Below are 16,991 nucleotides of genomic sequence, written 5' to 3'. Positions count from 1 at the left end.
CGTTTTGCTGGGCAAGGGTAACGGAGGCTCTGGGAACGAGATGGCCATTTCTTGGAAAGACTTCTTTCGTAACTCTCAATTCTTTATTTCACGACACCTTACTGTGTCTAAAGAAGGATAATCTTGCCAAATATTAGCTATTTCTTCTTCCAACATTGCTTCAGCAACCAAAGCACCTCTTGCCGCCATATTCACTCGTCATATCTCCAACACTACGCATGCGTCTTGGTGTAAGATGGTAAGGCGATAGCTTTTCACGCGCGCGCACTTGGAGGAAATGTTCACTTGCGCCAAAAAGTTATTCAACGTGTTGAATATTCGGCGCCAATGGCACACGTGACTAAAAGCGCTGAAAACGCCACCGCACACTGGGGAAACTTGCTTACGCCACCGGTCACGATTGAAGCTTTGCCAAGCTGATAGCTCTAGTGTGCGCCGGGCTTTAGTTGTTTGGTGAGTAAAAAAAAACTTGGCAGCGCTTTGGCTTGTCCTTTGGCCCCACCTTATGTTCTAGCTTAATTTTTGCTACATATAAAAATAAAGCTCTCCTAGCCATAAAATGCCTGGTTCGAGCCTCACTCGTGCGCATTCACAAAGCTAATCTAGAAGAAAAAGGAAACAAACAGCGGTTACAAACATTTTCATTTTATACTTGACGTTTCGTATGCTGCAACATACATCATCAGAAGTGACGGTTAAAACTGTTCACGCCTCTGCTGTTGCAGACCGGACTATTTCTACCGGTCATAACATCAAATGGGACCATTTTGAAATCCTAAAATTAAAGAATCGCTATTAATCAGGGACTTAAAACCCTGTCTTATTGAAAACATTGGCAGTGAGAAGCTTTTTCTTTATTAATTTCTTCCGGAAGTATCAACTACCGGAAGTTACGATTTTGTTATAATACTTTGTAACTAGTCACTATTGCCTCGCTCAAGTTTTAAATTTTTGTGTAACAGTTTTAACCGTCACTTCTGATTATGTATGTTGCAGCATACGAAACGTTAAGTATAAAATGAAAATGTTTGTAATCGCTGTTTTTTTTCTTTTCCTGCTGAAATTGAAATGGTCAAAGAGCAAAAATATTAATAAACAAGAAGAGTTCGATCTGTCAACTGTCGTAATGGACGAAGGGGTAGTTTCTAAAGAAACTGTGGTGCTGCGTCGGTGGGGAAGTAGTATACAAAAATTTGGTTTTATCAACGGAGTTGATAATGTAAATTGGCCACCGTACAGAGATTCTAAAAGCTGACGTTTCGAGCGTTAGCCCTTCGTCAGAGCGGATTCGCAGCGGTACTATGTATGCCGCGGCCAGAGTATGTGGCGGCTTATTTTCTCTCGTATAAGCGGCCCTATTGTGTTGTGTTCTTGGGCAAGACACTTTACTCTCACGGTGCTTTTCTCCGCCCAGGTGTGGGTACCGGTGAAATACTGGGGGTAAACCTGTGATGGACTAGCATCTCATCCAAGGGGGAGTAAAAAAAATACTCCTAGTCGCTTCGTGCCACAGAAACCGGTATAAGCTCCGGCTCTGATGGGCCACTTGGCTCGTAAACAGACTTCTTTTTTCAATGTAAATATTCATATGTTGTAAATAATCTAATTTAGGTATTTATTTATTTTTTCCTGCTTTTTAATTTCGTTGCTGACTATTTTTAGTATCCTGTATAGTCTCACGACTTCTAGGATTATTAAATATGTGTGTATTGGAATACCCCACGTGTGCCGGACTCGGATATTTTTGAATCAGATAAAAAAAAATACGGATACGCGTGGACGGGGTCTTAAGCTGCTAAATGACCGGCATGAAATGAATACAAGAAATGTCATATGTTTGGATTGAGAAATGAACATGAAATAAGTGTTAGGAAGAATGCACGATCATCGCAGCTAGCGGCTAAGCAACATACGGTAAAGTACTAATTGCAAGTAGTCTGAAAAAATCCAGGCTGGAATGAGTTTCCAATTCATGACTGTCCGATTGCGCTGCAGTTGTTCTACCACATGAGCTATCAAGCCAGCTGAGCGGCTCGGCAAGGTGTAGCTAGCTAGGAATACACGTGGATGAAATGAATACCGTATGTCAATTAAATGTCATCCATTTGAATTGAACTGGGCTGAATGAACAATCATTGAAAGGTTGGAACATCATCACATTTAGCTTTGGAAATGAAGTGGTTGGTAGCCGATCACAGCTGACTTGGTAGCTCAGTTGGCATTCTCGTCCCCAGAGTCCGCTCTTCTTTTGGTCAGCACCAAGAACACGGACTCTAGCCACAGCCAAAAATTCGCGCAGTCGCGGTAATGGTGTAATGTTTCATCCGTCGACGACCCAATCTTGTTCCCACAGCCTCCGTTACCCTTGTCCAGCGGAACAGGCGCGGGAAGCTCTGGCATAATCCAAAACCGGAACCAGAAAATTTGCTCGAAACAAAAAAAGTTGCTCGATATACGAAAAGTTGGCAAAAAGTTGCAGAGCAACTTGTGCCAAGCCCTACGTAAAATTGTCATACACTTGGTCGACGAAAGAACCGAGCATATGGCAGGTTGAATTTTTTTCCTCACTCTTGGTCATGTACTAGACACAGCGCAGGATTTGTTTTAGACATGAAGCATTGTGCTTTTCATTATTGATATTTTCCTAAAAGTTTAAAGAAGCGGTTTGATCCATCTTGCATTTGATTCATTTGCTTTTCATAAAAAAAAACCAACTTTGCAATCTCGAAAACAATTTCTCTCAAGAATTTTTGGGATCTGCTGATAGAGGCTCCATTGCGTCGATTTTTGGATGTCACGCAACGAACGTTGCGTGACATCCAAAAAACGGCTGCGAGGAGACTATGCTGGTAGAGGCTCCATTGCGTCGATTTTTAAACGGGAGCTATTTGGCAAGTTAGCACCGTGATCCGGGGTTGCTGCTCGTTTTGTCAACGAAAACGACTACAAAAAGATTTCGACTGGAACTCTGTTTGCAAAACAAGAATTTAAACAAAATTGCCTTTACTGGCTTGTTTCAAAGCAATGTTCCAGTGATTCCAGTAAATACCAAAGTTGTAGCGAAGAAGAAAAAATCAGTGTTAGCGAAGAGGAGGAAATGCAAACGGAAAACGAGCTAAAGAGTGCTAGCGAAACACCAGAAAGATCCTGCTCCGATGATACTTCAGCAGACGAGGAGAAAAGGAGATGAAAAAATCGGACAGTTAAGGAAAACAAAAGCCCGCGACATCGAACTCGTCCACCGGTGCAAAACCAAAGAAGAAGACACAAAAGCAATCAACAAACAAACGGAAGAAGTGTTTCAGAGGAAGAGACGGGAGATTTATGGGAGAGTTGTAAGAAACGAGAAAACATGTCGACGTAAAAATAAGGGAGACGATAGAATCTTCTGCCGGATAATCTCCAATTCTACCCGTCCCGAGCAGGGTTAAAAAAAAAAAACATTGCTGGGAGATAAAAGTCCACTATCTGAGTTATCTGGAGAATTTATTAAGCGAATTCATCCAAGTAATTCTCAAACTATTTTCCACCAGGATAGGAGACAAAAAGGCTGCTCTGATCCATGAGAGGTGGAAGAAACTCAGCGAATTCCGTGACAATATGCGGCTTGGAGAAAATTATGCGGCAATGCAATCAACAACCAAAGTAGAATTATCAAGTTTCCACGAATTGAAATATCCACGCAACGCGCGAGGTAACTCTAATTTATCCGTGAGGAATGGAACTTTCTAAAAATAACTTGAGACATATTACCTATGGAAAAGGGCATGTATGGGAGATGCCCTTTCTTCCCACTTCATGTTCTCTTGGTAGAGATCATGGCTTCAAGTCCTGTATGTTAGAGCTACTTTACTTTTTCAGGTGTCTGTCAGAGACAATTGCTTCCTGCTTCAGTAAAATGTTGAGATAAGTACGTGCGAGGATCACCCTCCCTTTCGTCTATACTGCTCGCACTTCAAATATACATTCATTTTCTTAGAACTTAAAAGATGAGACAACACAACTTTTTGCATGAATATCGTCTACACCTCTTGCCTTTACATTGTGGAGTCCAGACCACACAGAACTTTTTTTACCCCAACGATTTTAACAGAACGGCTGGAGAAGCAGATGAGGATGTTTTTCACTCAATACTCTCAGCTCCCGAATCCCCAGGGACATGTGGCGTAAATTAAACATGGCTGCAAAAAAAAAAAAAAAAATCGTTAAATAGTTAAATAGGACTGTTTTTTCTAATAAAGGGTCAATGGCAGATTATCTCTTGGATTTAGTCATTTCACGTACTGAGGTATTCTCCTACATTGAATAAAAGAACACACTGACAAATGCCGCTATGAGTTCGTCCTTGAGTGCCCCATAGTTTGCTTGACCCGAGTCAACAGGGGTTTTCCGGGGAACATAGCTAATTTGAAGTGAACTGGCCATGGGAAACAGGGATGAAACAAAGAATTAAAATATCGTAGGGAACAAAGAAATATAAACCATTTTAGGGATCAAAAGCTGAGAACAAGTTAGAAGTAATTTCGGGAACAAGGAAACAAGGACTTCCCTGGGAGACCCCATGAATTGAAGTCTTTCTCCCTTACAACCTTCATATCATTTTTTTCTCTCCAGGGTGGTCTTGACTGACGTTTTAAAAGTTGTGCAAGCTAAGTATGAACTTCCGTACACAACAAGTCTCGATAGTTGCAAATGCTTCATCGACATCTCTTTTAGTTTCCCTGATAAAAAATATTTCTAAGGTATTAGTCGTAGCGCTTGTTGTAGCTCATAACAGTGGACCTTTCTTTTTATAGAGCAGTTTTCAATTGAGTGTCGAAAGTAATTAGCTCATTACTTTGGTTTTGCATTACTTCACTCAGTGATTGGTTCAAAGTTCTCGCGCCACTTTTTCAACCAATCAGAAGTGAAACCAAAACCAATCGTGGCTCGCGCGTGCACATTTTCCCGCGCTTTGTGTCGGCTACGTGTAATTACTTCGAGTTTTGATTGGTTTACTGGATTGGCTCCGTCATTTTTGATTGGCCAAAGTAATTACTTTGGTTTTAGTTTTACGACACTCATTTGAAAACCGCTCTATTATATTTAACCGATTAAATTTGTTCCAGATAATGCGAGGCGTCCGAGTTAAAGTGCCCATAACCTAAAAATTTCTCGAACGTCCCGATAACTTTTCGGGCCCGAAAAGCCATATGTGAAATTGCCATTTTTCAATTCCAGCGAGAAGCGAATATCTACGATTTTTTCAATCCTACTTTTATTTGGTACACCCCTTCCGCTGGTCAGGACCTCACGGGCTCGCTGTGACGTAGATTAAGGAATGCTTGTTGGCGTGGGTCTTATCTTTTCTTACTAATCAACGCCAAGGTATCGCTCAGCGATCGTTTTTGGTATTTTTCAGTCAACAAAAAAATCAATCATGCCTATATTTATCATCAAGGAAAGCGGTGCCTCTGAATCTGGAAGTGAATAAACTGGCGATTTAAAAAAAAAGGAATTTGAGGCGAGTAGTTGCCGGTCTCGACGAGTCAGCCAGCGCTAGCACTGAAACCCAGAACTACGCGGAACCCTGCGTGGAAGAACCATTAGCAGACGAGGAATGGCTACAAAATCACAGAAAAGAACAAGAGGATAAGGAAGATCTCGCAAGGGAATTAAAGTGAACGCTTATGTCTGTTCCGGTAAGCGAGTCTCATCCGCCTTCAACGATCTTTTCGTTTTGCTGTCCATACAATACTGAAAGTCATATTCTTTGAAGTTAATCTAGCACAGTGAAGAAGTTTTACCGAGCTTCTTTTTACCAAGACAAAATCTGCAGCCATTTTTCCTTCTTTTTTGAGGTATTGCGTTTTGCGAGTCGAAGGATTCCTACGTACACTTATTCTTTTTTTAGGATCAGCTGTGTTGTTACATCGAGTGCTTACGCATCTTTTAGGCATTTTCAAGGGAATTATTCCTTACTATACTGTTTATATCGCTATGCCTTTTTCACTTGAAGTCACGTGTTCCTTAATCTACGTCACAGTAGTATTGTGACCGGGAAGAATCTATAGAAGACTAAGGCGAATGGTGAGCCAAAAGGTCGGCAAATTTGAACTTTTTCTTATTTCATTTTCAAGTCGCGTTTTGGGAAAATCGCAATTTTTTTTCGCGAAACGTCTATGAGATATGTGTAGATTCAGATGACTAAGTAAGAAAAATTAGGTTATGGGCACTTTAAATACATGAGCAAGAAGCATAGCCACATCTTCAATGAATGCATCACGGCTAGTTAGAACAAGGTCCATAATATTTCCAGAATGATCGGATGATTGAATTTAGACGTCGAGTAATATTATGATCATTCATTTAAAAAAAAGCGGAAGAAGTCATCTAAGATATGTTGTAACAAAAGATTTTAATCATTTCATCAGTCAGTCAGTTGCGGATCCAGTCATACCAATCAATGGCTCGAAAATTGAAGCCACCAGTAGCAGTCTTGTGGTTCGACATCCGAGCCAAAAGCAAAAGTCTAAACAATTGAACTGCAGACAATGACTTAGAGAAGCTGCTTTCAATACCAAACAATACCAGGTTACGAGAGCTGCTATATTACTGAGTATAACCAGATTAGTCAAGTGAAGCTATGATCCTCGCAGTTACTTGAACAAAATGTTAGCAATTGCGTAGAGAAGCTTGAAAAGCTGAGGACTTCAACGGGGTTTGAACGAACACGTGACTTCGCGATGCCGGTGCGACGCTCTAACCAAATGAGCTATGAACTTCAAGCCACTTCTCTACGCAATGGCCATTTTTATTCTAGGGACAGATAATACGTCTAGGTGACTTTAGACAATTTAATTTATGTCTCTTTTATAGCTCGTCATTTAATTCGTCCCGTATAAGGACGGGTGAGAGACGTACGTCTGGACGACCTAAATCGTTTAGGGCGTCTTTGAAGAAGATCGAAGATTCATTCTCCACGGGAACATTTGAACCCACAAATGATCGGTCATGTTAAAACGCAGATCGTGATTGCGCAGATTGATGTTTCCTTTTGCAATTACCTAAAAACGCAGATCGGAGCAGAGTAGCGAACCAACAAACTCAACCCACGTATGGTTTCGAATCGATCCCAGGCCACATTGGTGGGAGGCGAGTGCTCTCACCACTGTGCCACCCCTGCTTTCCAAATACTGGTGTTAGCTCTGTGCCAAGACGCAAGTTGCAACAACTTCACGTGACGCGTCACGGCATGGGCATGTGATACTCAAGGTGTTCGATCTCCAAGACTAAAAGGGCCTAAACGATTTAGGTCGTCCCGTCTTTATACGGGACGAATTAAATGACGAACTAAAAGACGCATTAAACTCACAAATTGCCCAAAATCGCCCAGACGCATGATACGTCTCTAGTATAAAAACGGTCAATTGCCAAAATTGCGTTCATAGATTTCATAACTGTGAGGATCATATTTTGATTTCTGCGTTAACCAAATATTAATTACCGGTAGTGATACCAGTACTGGAAGACTTAACTAAAAAAAGTGTCTGCCCCAGGGTGTTATTTTGCTTTTACATTTACATCCTCTTCGTTAAACTTCGTGAAAATGGAGAAGTACCAAACCATCATGTGGTTTTTGCACAAACCGCGAAAAAATTCAAATAATTGGGATTCGTTTGGACTTGCCCGGCAACACTAGCAATACCGAAAGAGGATTGGGTGCGATTGTTTTTTGTTGCTTGGTGACGTCATTGGCAGGAAATACACAACGCCAAAAAACGCCGGGGTTTCAAACGGTTCATTCCTTTGTCGTGCGATGGTACGCTTAGTTAGACAAAATGTTGGGGATTACAAGCAGCGACAAGGGTGCAAAATTAAGGAAACTTTTAAGACCATAGGATACATTAAGATCATAGAGTTTTGAAGAAATTTGTTTGAGCGAAGTTAGGGACGCTTTGCCTGCAGTGAAAATTGGAAAATGCTTTCACCGCGTGATCACTCAGGGGTTGGTACTATGCCGTATTATTTGACTTGACTTTAAACTTAATTTCATTTATTTTTCCCGGTTGGTTCGAGATGCCATCGCTATGAAGATAGTTGGTTGATAAATTATAGTCGTCTTCGTCAAATTTGCAGAATCCAAGCTCAAAATTCCCTTTCAAGACTCCGATGTCATTCAAGCCTGACTTGGCACAGAAACCCTCGCCGTCAAGGAAAGAATTATGGAAGGAAGAACTAGGATTAAATGGTACGGTATTGGTTTTAATAGGTGTATCTCGTATAGTGTCTGCTTAAAAAGATTTCCTTGCCGTCAAATTTGGCTAAGACGGCGAATTAGTTGCAGAATTGAAAGTTGAAATCCTGCATCGATCGACGCTTCTCATACAAGCTGTCCGGTTGAAATGGAATTTAACACTTAGACTTTTCTTTCCTTTTATGCCACTCAGACGATTCTGATCTCGAAGAGGAACAGTCTTCAAGTGGCGGCGAAGAATTAGAACCTGAGGCCGATCAGGCATCTAAGGGTGAGCAAAGAGAAAAAAAGCAACGCGAAACTATGACAGCTATTAAAAGTCAGACTAGTCGAAGAAAAGACTCCTTGCTGCTTGTAGAATTTAACTTTATCGCTATAGTACGTAGCTGGTTGTAAATTGTCGACGTTTTTTAAACATTGTCTCCTGGGCAAATATTTTGTCGTAGCCGCTTGCCGTATTAAAGTATGTGGCTTATGGACTTTCAACAAAATTAATTATTCATCTTTTAGTCAATGTGTGATGGGAAAATAAGGCTTGCATTCGCTTGTTTTGCTATAATTATCTCACGGTGGACATATTAACAATACTATTCAGGATTCCTGCTTCAAAACAGAGTAGAAGAGTTTGATAAAAGTTCATCTTTATGACTAGTGTTTTTAACTTTTCCACTTGATTTATTAAGTACAAGTACCTCATATGCAAAGTAATCATCACTAGTTGGCTTCATGCCAATCAGTGCATTACAACGGACCACTTACTAGTTGCATGTGAGCAGCCTTTTTTCTCATTCCTGATATTATTTTAGATTTAGTTTATACAATTGTCCATTACAATTTACTCCCATGTCCTGAAAGCGCAGGCAGCCCAAATTCACAAGAGTGAATCCTCCAGAGTAGCTGTAAATGGGCAATAACTTATAGATGGTTTGCAACCAATCTCTAGAGACACAGATAACAATGATAATATTGCTGGGGGACGAACAAAAGGAACTAATTCATGAGAGATCTTTTGTTTTCGTCCACCAACATGACTGTTACAGCCATGCCGTACGGTGAAAACCACCTACTAAGGGCTCATATGGGTAAAAATTCTGAAAAAAATCATTTTAGAAACAAACAAACAAACAAACATTTGCTTCAAATTTCAATTACTTGACGTGTATTCATGAGGTGACCTTGGTTCCCTCTTAACCTTGACCAAAAGAGAGAGATGGGAGTTCTCTTGATGTAAAATGTGGTCAGAGCTTTCATCAACAGCACTTTGGCAGAGCTCTGATAAGTCATTTCTCTGTATTCTGCAGGATCATCTGCAGAGTATAAAGCACTTCTGGATGAAATCAAACAGAAGGACAGACAACGTGAAGAGTTACTCATGAAGTTAAAGGTTGGAGTTGTTGTTTAAAGTACACCCTAATAACCAACATTCCAGACCTATAAAAATTTATAAAAAATAATTAAATATAATATTAATCCTCGACTTTTCGGGAAGAGAACAACCTGTTTGGAAATGGTGTAAATACTGCTTTGCCTCGGCCCCAGAACCTTGAGCTTAGAGGCTAAGCATTTTCTGGAGGACTAGAGTGGTCGCAATGACAGTGGAGGCCTGTATTTCTCCCAACAACTCTGGAATCCCAAGATCTTTAAAAAACCCTCCAAGCAAGCAGACACTACACCCTAACAATCAACCACCTATGATACAATCTTCAACACCCAATCAGCATTTTCAACAGGCTGCACCCTTGCGGGATTCACACACAAAAATCGAAATCATAGTTAATTATCATTAGAAATTATAGTTTATTTTGTCTTCATCCAGTGTTTCTCATGTCCTGTTCAAGATTTATACCATGATAATGTATAGTCTGAAAATAGATGGAGGGGCTTGTCAGCCTTTACAAAATTCTGTGTGGCCCAAGGTTTTAGAATCGTGTTGCTTGACAATTTTACCCCTTCGATGGCTTCCCAATAAAATTAATAACTAGAGGGACTTAGTAGCCACCAATTAAATCTGGCCACTTGGGTTCAAATCCCACAATCAAGACTGCAGGATTCTTTTCAGCCTTTTTTCCAACTGCTGTGCTGCTGTTAAACTGAGGTGTATATTCTGGGTTTTAATTTCTATAAAATCCACAATTCAACAATTCAATAGAAATATAAAATTTTATATGAAAATATCATACTCTAGGCATTTCTTAACTACTGATTGGTCACCTCTCTCGCAGGTTATGTCAGAGAAAACTTCCAACTACAAGTCAAGGCTTCAAAAGGCAGAGAACACCAAGAAGTCACAGATAAAGATACTCAAGAAGACACACGAATCTCAACTGTCAATGAAAGCTGAACTCATTCACAACTTAGAGGAATTAATAGAGGAACAAGAAAGTAAAATTGCAGAGCTTGAAAGTCACATTAAGGGCTCAAGCCCCTCGCAATCGGCACACATTCCGAATACCAAGCCCTCGAGTATCAGAAAACTGGTCGATTCTATAAATGACTTACACACAGAAAAAAGTAGAATACACGAAACATGGCTTTCCACACAGTCTGAGCTAGAGACTGTGAAACAAGAACACAGTGAAACTGTCAACCATCTTTCAGACAACATTGCTGAGCTGGAGAGCAAACTCCGAAAATCACAAGCTGAGATAATAAAGCTTCAAAACTATGAACCTGCAGTTGACAATGTAAGTATTTCTGCCAATACAAATAAGGTGGCCTTGCATGTTATCATCCTCAAGTATTTTCTGTTACTTGTTGATAGAATTGGTCGTATATATATATAAAAAAAACCTGTATATTTTCCCCAGGTGTTTTAACACAGGCAGGCTGTCTAGTTAAATTCCCAGAAGAATCATTTCTGCCTGGCTTAAAACTGAAAAAATGGAAAGACCCTTTTCCACAAGTAAAAGAAGAAAATCAATTAAACCCGATAAAAAATAATGTGGTGTTTTTTGTGGTCCACACGACCCAGTATTGCCTGGTTCCAGACAGTGAAGCACAGGTTTTGATTCATCTTGGCTGAGGGACTTCAAAATTGACACCATAAGATCAACGAACACTTTCTCTTTTTGTAGGTCTTATTTGTTACTTTAAAATATCTTGCGGGATGACGAAGTATCACTGTGACTGCTGCATTTGGGAAATCACAGTGAAAAGTGATTTATAATCAGCAATATTCCTTGGCCTTCTTGAACTCTGCGCTTTTGTTTTTTTCATGTATCCAGAGTTTTTGTTTTGTCACATAAAAACCTGTATGTCACCTGTTGTTCAAATGTATTTTTCACTGACACAAAACTTAAGAGAATTAACTCTTAATCGACCCTGCGAGCATAGCCTTTCTAAAACTAAAAAGAGAGGCTCTGTGCGAAAATGTGTCAAGTCTTTTAAGTCGCCGAAGCCCAAGTTTTCTGGGCTAGTCACTCCGGTCAAACCGGTTTAGGCAACACGTGCATCATATTTTTGACAAAGCGAAGGTCAAAATCGAGACTTCCGTACGAGAATCAACATGGCGTTTGGAGTGCGATTGAGGCTTGGCCTGCGTATACTCAGTAAAGACTTAGCGATTTCTGCAAAGTCCTTTCTTTCGTCAAGTTAAGAAAGGCTCGGCTAGCAGGGTGCTAAATTAACCTCAAAAGATTGCAAACAACGATCATTCGATTGGACAAAATCCTTTAAACCTGGAGTTGAAGATATCTTTTGAGAGATTTGTCGACCTCTTCCTCGAATTAAGGGAAAGTGGGTATTTTAATTATTTTATCCCTAATAATAATAATAATAATAATAATAATAATAATAATAATAATAATAACAATAACAATAATAGTAATAATAGCAATAATAATAATAATAATAATAATAATAATAATAATAAATAATAACAACTTTATTTAAGTGTCAATGGATTTAGCACTAGAGCACTAATTGGAAACACTAATGAAATTAACCCAAATCAAATCAAAATAAATTAATTCATAAATGATTTCGATGTTGAAGGAAGAAATCGTTATTTGGGAGTGTCCTATATGCAACCCTAAACCTGTCCTTTCTCTTTCTCTTGGCAGAACAATACAAATGAAAATGAACCTCAACTGTTGGCCTTGCAAGAAGAGAATGGTAACCTAAGAAAGAAAATTCAAACCATGGAACATGAAGTTCAAAGCTCAAGCAAGCTTCACCTTGACACAAAGAACCAATTAGAAGAGGAACTTCTCGGTTTGAGGAAAAAGCTACGAGATGCTGAAGCTAAATACAGTAATCTTGCTGCTACCCCTCCAAAGGTTAGTAGTTGAAAAGGATCTACTAAGCTTTTTAATGGCCAATTAACAAAGTTGCCCGTTCCCCTCCCTCATCCAGTCTGTTTTTTCCTTGTGCTGACCTTACTTTGCTCTTTCCGTGTTTGGAAAAGTTAACTCAATTTAGGCGATAGCTGGAGCGAGTGTTAAAACTATCGAGGTAGCTATATGGAAAGAAAGTGAACTGTTCATTATTAATTTTTCAGTCATCCCTATTTTTCATCCAAAGAAACAAAATCGACGTCTCTGTTTAAGTTTCTGTAAAGAGAAGCTTGCGTATCGTCCAAAACAGCTGAAGTCTTGGCACTGTGAAATAAATCTCAAACTTGCGTTTCTTTCTTTCTTTTTTCAAAGACAAGGACTATTTCAGTTGTTTCAGAGGAAACAAAGAAACAACTCGATCAGATGATCACCCAAAATAAGGACCTGGAAGAACTTCTTTCAAAAACGAGATCTGACCACGACAGCAAGGTACGTACGTCCACAGACTTTCCTTTGTTGATCCGCTGGCGAGCCAATATTACTTTTTTCTAGCAACGAACGAGGAGCAAGAGGCTAGAAACCGTCAAATAAGATTCTAACGCAAGTATCTTGGGCCTCACGGCACGCTCTATCTGCGTGTGTCACGCGCGCACGCCTTTGCTCCTTGCAATTACAGCGCTTGGTTAGAAGGAATGGAATTTGTGCAATCTGTTTTCTCCATCTTATAGATATCTGCACTACAGTCGGATATAAAGTCTCTGACGGCAAACGTGAAGGAATGCGCTAAAAATGAACAGAAAGCTTTAGCAGAATGTAGGACCCTGCAAGAAGCTGTCAAAGATAAGAAGGAACTGGAGTCCGCGTTGTATAATAAGGAAAACCTTGTCAAGACTTTAGAGAGCGAGGTAATTTTTTTTCCTGACTTTACAAACTGTATTTCGACACTCGTTGATTTAATTATTTACGTTCTAATTTTCTTCGCTTAAGCGAACGTAAATTATTTTACCTTTCAATTCCCGTAACACACAAACAGGACGGCAGAGCTCGAGCATAGTTAATATATGGGGATAGTTGTTTTTCGTTTTTGTTCGCTGTTTCGGCCCTGACCATGCGAAAACCACACCTTTTTTTTTAAAAGACAGCCAATCTTATGTTATTGCTTCCTTTTTTTGTCATTCTAGTCGAACAAAGTACATTTGTACAAATCCTGAAATGTTTCAGCTTTTGTTTGTGCATACGCAGTAAGATTAACTATTCTAATTTAGTTATTGAAGTCGCAGGGAGGAATGTAATTCGAGTCCCTGAAATTTCGCTGTAAAACTGGTTATAAAATCTTATCAACCCGATGAACAACCAAACAACATGCATTTGTTGATTCCACAGTACATTGCAGTGTTATTTAATTTAAATCAATGTAAATAACTTTTTCGAAACACCTGGCGCAAATTTTGAAATCCGAACTGCATGAATATGGGCGGAAGTATTTACATTTTCGGCACCGCGTTACTAGTAAGACGACGTGAAACGCAAGCTGCAAATGAAATCAAATGAAAATAACACTTGGTCATTTTCCGTTACGGCCACCTTTGCATTTGGCTTTCTTGAGTGGAAAAAAAAAAAAAAAATTATTTGGCATCATAACAAGACGCCGGTCAGCCTGTCCGGTCAGGCTAATCGTTTGCCAGTCAACCTCAAATTTACTGGACAAATGAGGTCCAGTTGGGGGGGGGGGGGGGGGGGGTCCACGTTTTCAACGGTACCACCCTGCTCAAGACCTATTACAATAAAATCTCTTACCGCGAAAAGCTGAATATCAGCACCAGAGGCGAATCTCACCTTTCCCCGATGGTCGTTTGCTGCCTGCTCTTTTTGTCGGCGTTCTGCGACGACTGGCTGACTCCCGGGATTTCTTGAGGCGCCTTTTGTACTCCGATCCCGAGGCGAGTTCGTCGGATTCGTATTCCGCCAAGCACAACCTGCCAGCCGTCCTTGTTCTTGTCGGCAATTTCATCAACTTCTCCTTGCGTGTCAACACAACCAGTTACAACGGTTTTTATTCCGAAAGATTCGTAAATGTTACAACCGAGGAGCTAAAGACCCAAACCAAGAAAACCAAAAAAAAAAAAAAATGTTAAACGAAAGTTAAGCTAGGCTTGAATAATTTGCATAACCTTGCACCTGCACCCATTCGCACGCTTCTACGTCTTCTTGGAGATAAGCAAACACCTTTTTCACAACGTCGTGTGAAATCACCCTGCTTACAATCATTTCATAACAGCCTCTTCTTAATTAACTGCCTGGCGTCCAGTGCGATTAGGAGGTGATTTTTGCTAATTGCATTTCACGGTAATCCTTGAACATAGAAAAAAACCTGATTCACTACAGTCTCATCGCGTTGAGATTACTTGCTTCCTCGGACCGGAGGAACATTCATACACCTTATTCCAAATGGCCGCCATTTCGATATTCTTTTGTTTTTATTGAAATTAGACCTTGATGCCTCGTTCAAGGCAAAATATTCTTTTGAATTTGCAGCTCAAGAACGAGGCATCAAGGGCTAATTTGAATAAAAACAAAAGAATATTTAAATGACTGCCATTTTGGAATAAGGTCTATTAGAAGGCTAGATTTTTCATGAAACGAAGGCGAAACTGTGCGGATAGGTATAAGTACCAGAAACAGCCAATCACAAGCACAGTGCAATTAGTAGCTGTGAAAACTCCGTAAAAGGAGGTGTCCAAGCATGAAAGTATGACTAATTACTGGAATACCCGCGGAAAATACATGTACGCAAGGAATCTTTGGAATAAGCGAGTTCAGAGTCATTCTCGTCACCAGAGCCTCGGATCGACCCAAGGCTCTGGGAAACTCTATGTCGGAGAACATGCGCCGTAGGGTTCTTATATCCAAAACTTGGCTATTTGAACCTTACAGCGCCTTCTCACTCCTCCTCCTAACATGAATGCACCAATTAGAGACGGTTTTGATTGTTCTTCACGAAAACCAATGAGAAGACAGTCTGTTTCATGGTTCCCCAGAGCTCTTCTCTCCCTCAGTCAAGAGAAGAGCTCTGGGGTCGAGAATGGTTCAGAGTTTCAAAACACGTGCGCGTGTCGGGATACAAGCAAGCATAGACCCTTTGCCTAAATGGCGCCCAAATTTGAATAGCAATACTTGATACATCCTTAGCTTCGTGTTTATGTTTCAAGACAAAGGATTTTTCTCATGAATGTGAGGCTAAGGATGTATCAAGTATTGTTATTTAAATCTGGGCGCCATTTATGCAAAGGGTCTATATATCAAAAAAAGAGAAAAGATTTCTAATGCAAATTCTTGCAACTATTTACCATAACAAAAAAAAAAGACAATTATATGCTTGTTTTGTATCCCATCAACGTGCAAATTCGTTTCTTAAACTCCGAACTGGCTTTTAGGTGCTTTTCCGTCATCTACGCCATGGACGAAAACAAAAGAGCTCTCATTAGCTCCTTTTGTTTGTCCAACAGCAAATGTACATTACATCATTGTTATCTGTGTCTCCAGCGAATGGTTGCAAACCACGTATAGGATGATAGAAAGATGGGTTTGAAGTGCGGGTAAAAGACGGAAGAGACAAGTGATCCTCTCGCGTACTGGATAATTAAAGCAATTATTACTTTTTATAAAATAATTAGGATAGTACGCACACTCTCATTGGTCAATGGCTGTGTTTAGATGAGAGTATGGAAACACGGCTGTGACATCACACGAGTTTTGATTGGACATATGCCGTCAGACGCGCTTTTCGATTGGCTGGTAGGAAACATGAGCGTGTATCAAGAAAATCTGTTTCAATCAGGAAGTTTCCTTCATTCGTTTCCTTCTTTTGTCGAATTAACTTTAAGAAATATTTTATAAAAGCAATAGAGGACTTTTTTGCCGTGTTTCCATAGCCTATGGAAACACGGAAAACGTCCTCTAGATCTATTGCCTTAAATCGACACCTGAAAAATTCAGGCGGATTGGAACCCACGAACTCTGCGATACTGGTGCCGGCTGAGCTATGAAGTCATTCAGTTGGGAGCAGGTCAATTTGTTGGGTTCATTTGATCTCGTGAAAGGAATGATGAATGAAAGAAACGTTTGTCTCTTTCATTCATCATTCCTCATCATTCATTTCAAGGGAAGTTCAACACATAAGCCCAACAAATTGACCTGCTCCGAGCTTGACTGGCAAAGTTAATAAAATAAAAAAAAATAAATAATAATTGCTTAAATTGTCCAGGTAAGTGCGAAGATCACTTCTATCTTCCATCTAGAGAATGTTCTAGTAACTTAATTACAAAGCGAAATTTCCTGATAATTTGTAAGGCATGCGCAATAACAATCCGTGATGTTTTCTCCATGTAACAGCTCAGTAATTGTAAAGCAGACATCGAGAAACTGGCTCAGGAATTTGAGAAGCAGCTGCAAGATTTTCAAGCACAAAAACGAAGACTTAT

The 16,991-nt window shown here is 40.0% G+C and overlaps 1 protein-coding gene across 1 annotated transcript in view; it reads left to right on the top strand.

Moving 5' to 3' along the window:
• The first annotated feature begins 7,773 nt into the window (after positions 1–7,773).
• Positions 7,774–16,991, top strand: part of LOC137991553 (kinesin-like protein KIFC3) — a 25,399-nt gene continuing 16,181 nt past the window's right edge. Inside the window, exons 1-9 of the mRNA XM_068836626.1 lie at positions 7,774–7,987; positions 8,119–8,230; positions 8,430–8,507; positions 9,538–9,620; positions 10,459–10,920; positions 12,298–12,513; positions 12,883–12,999; positions 13,239–13,415; positions 16,903–16,991. The exon at positions 16,903–16,991 is cut by the window's right edge and continues 190 nt beyond it. Of these exons, the coding sequence (XP_068692727.1) occupies positions 7,961–7,987; positions 8,119–8,230; positions 8,430–8,507; positions 9,538–9,620; positions 10,459–10,920; positions 12,298–12,513; positions 12,883–12,999; positions 13,239–13,415; positions 16,903–16,991 (1,361 nt within the window). The 5' untranslated portion in view covers positions 7,774–7,960. The remainder of the gene's footprint in view (positions 7,988–8,118; positions 8,231–8,429; positions 8,508–9,537; positions 9,621–10,458; positions 10,921–12,297; positions 12,514–12,882; positions 13,000–13,238; positions 13,416–16,902) is intronic.

Source organism: Montipora foliosa, chromosome 1 (genome assembly GCF_036669935.1).
Source record: "Montipora foliosa isolate CH-2021 chromosome 1, ASM3666993v2, whole genome shotgun sequence".
Lineage (NCBI taxonomy): Eukaryota > Metazoa > Cnidaria > Anthozoa > Scleractinia > Acroporidae > Montipora > Montipora foliosa.
This window is presented reverse-complemented; position numbering and strand designations above follow the sequence as displayed.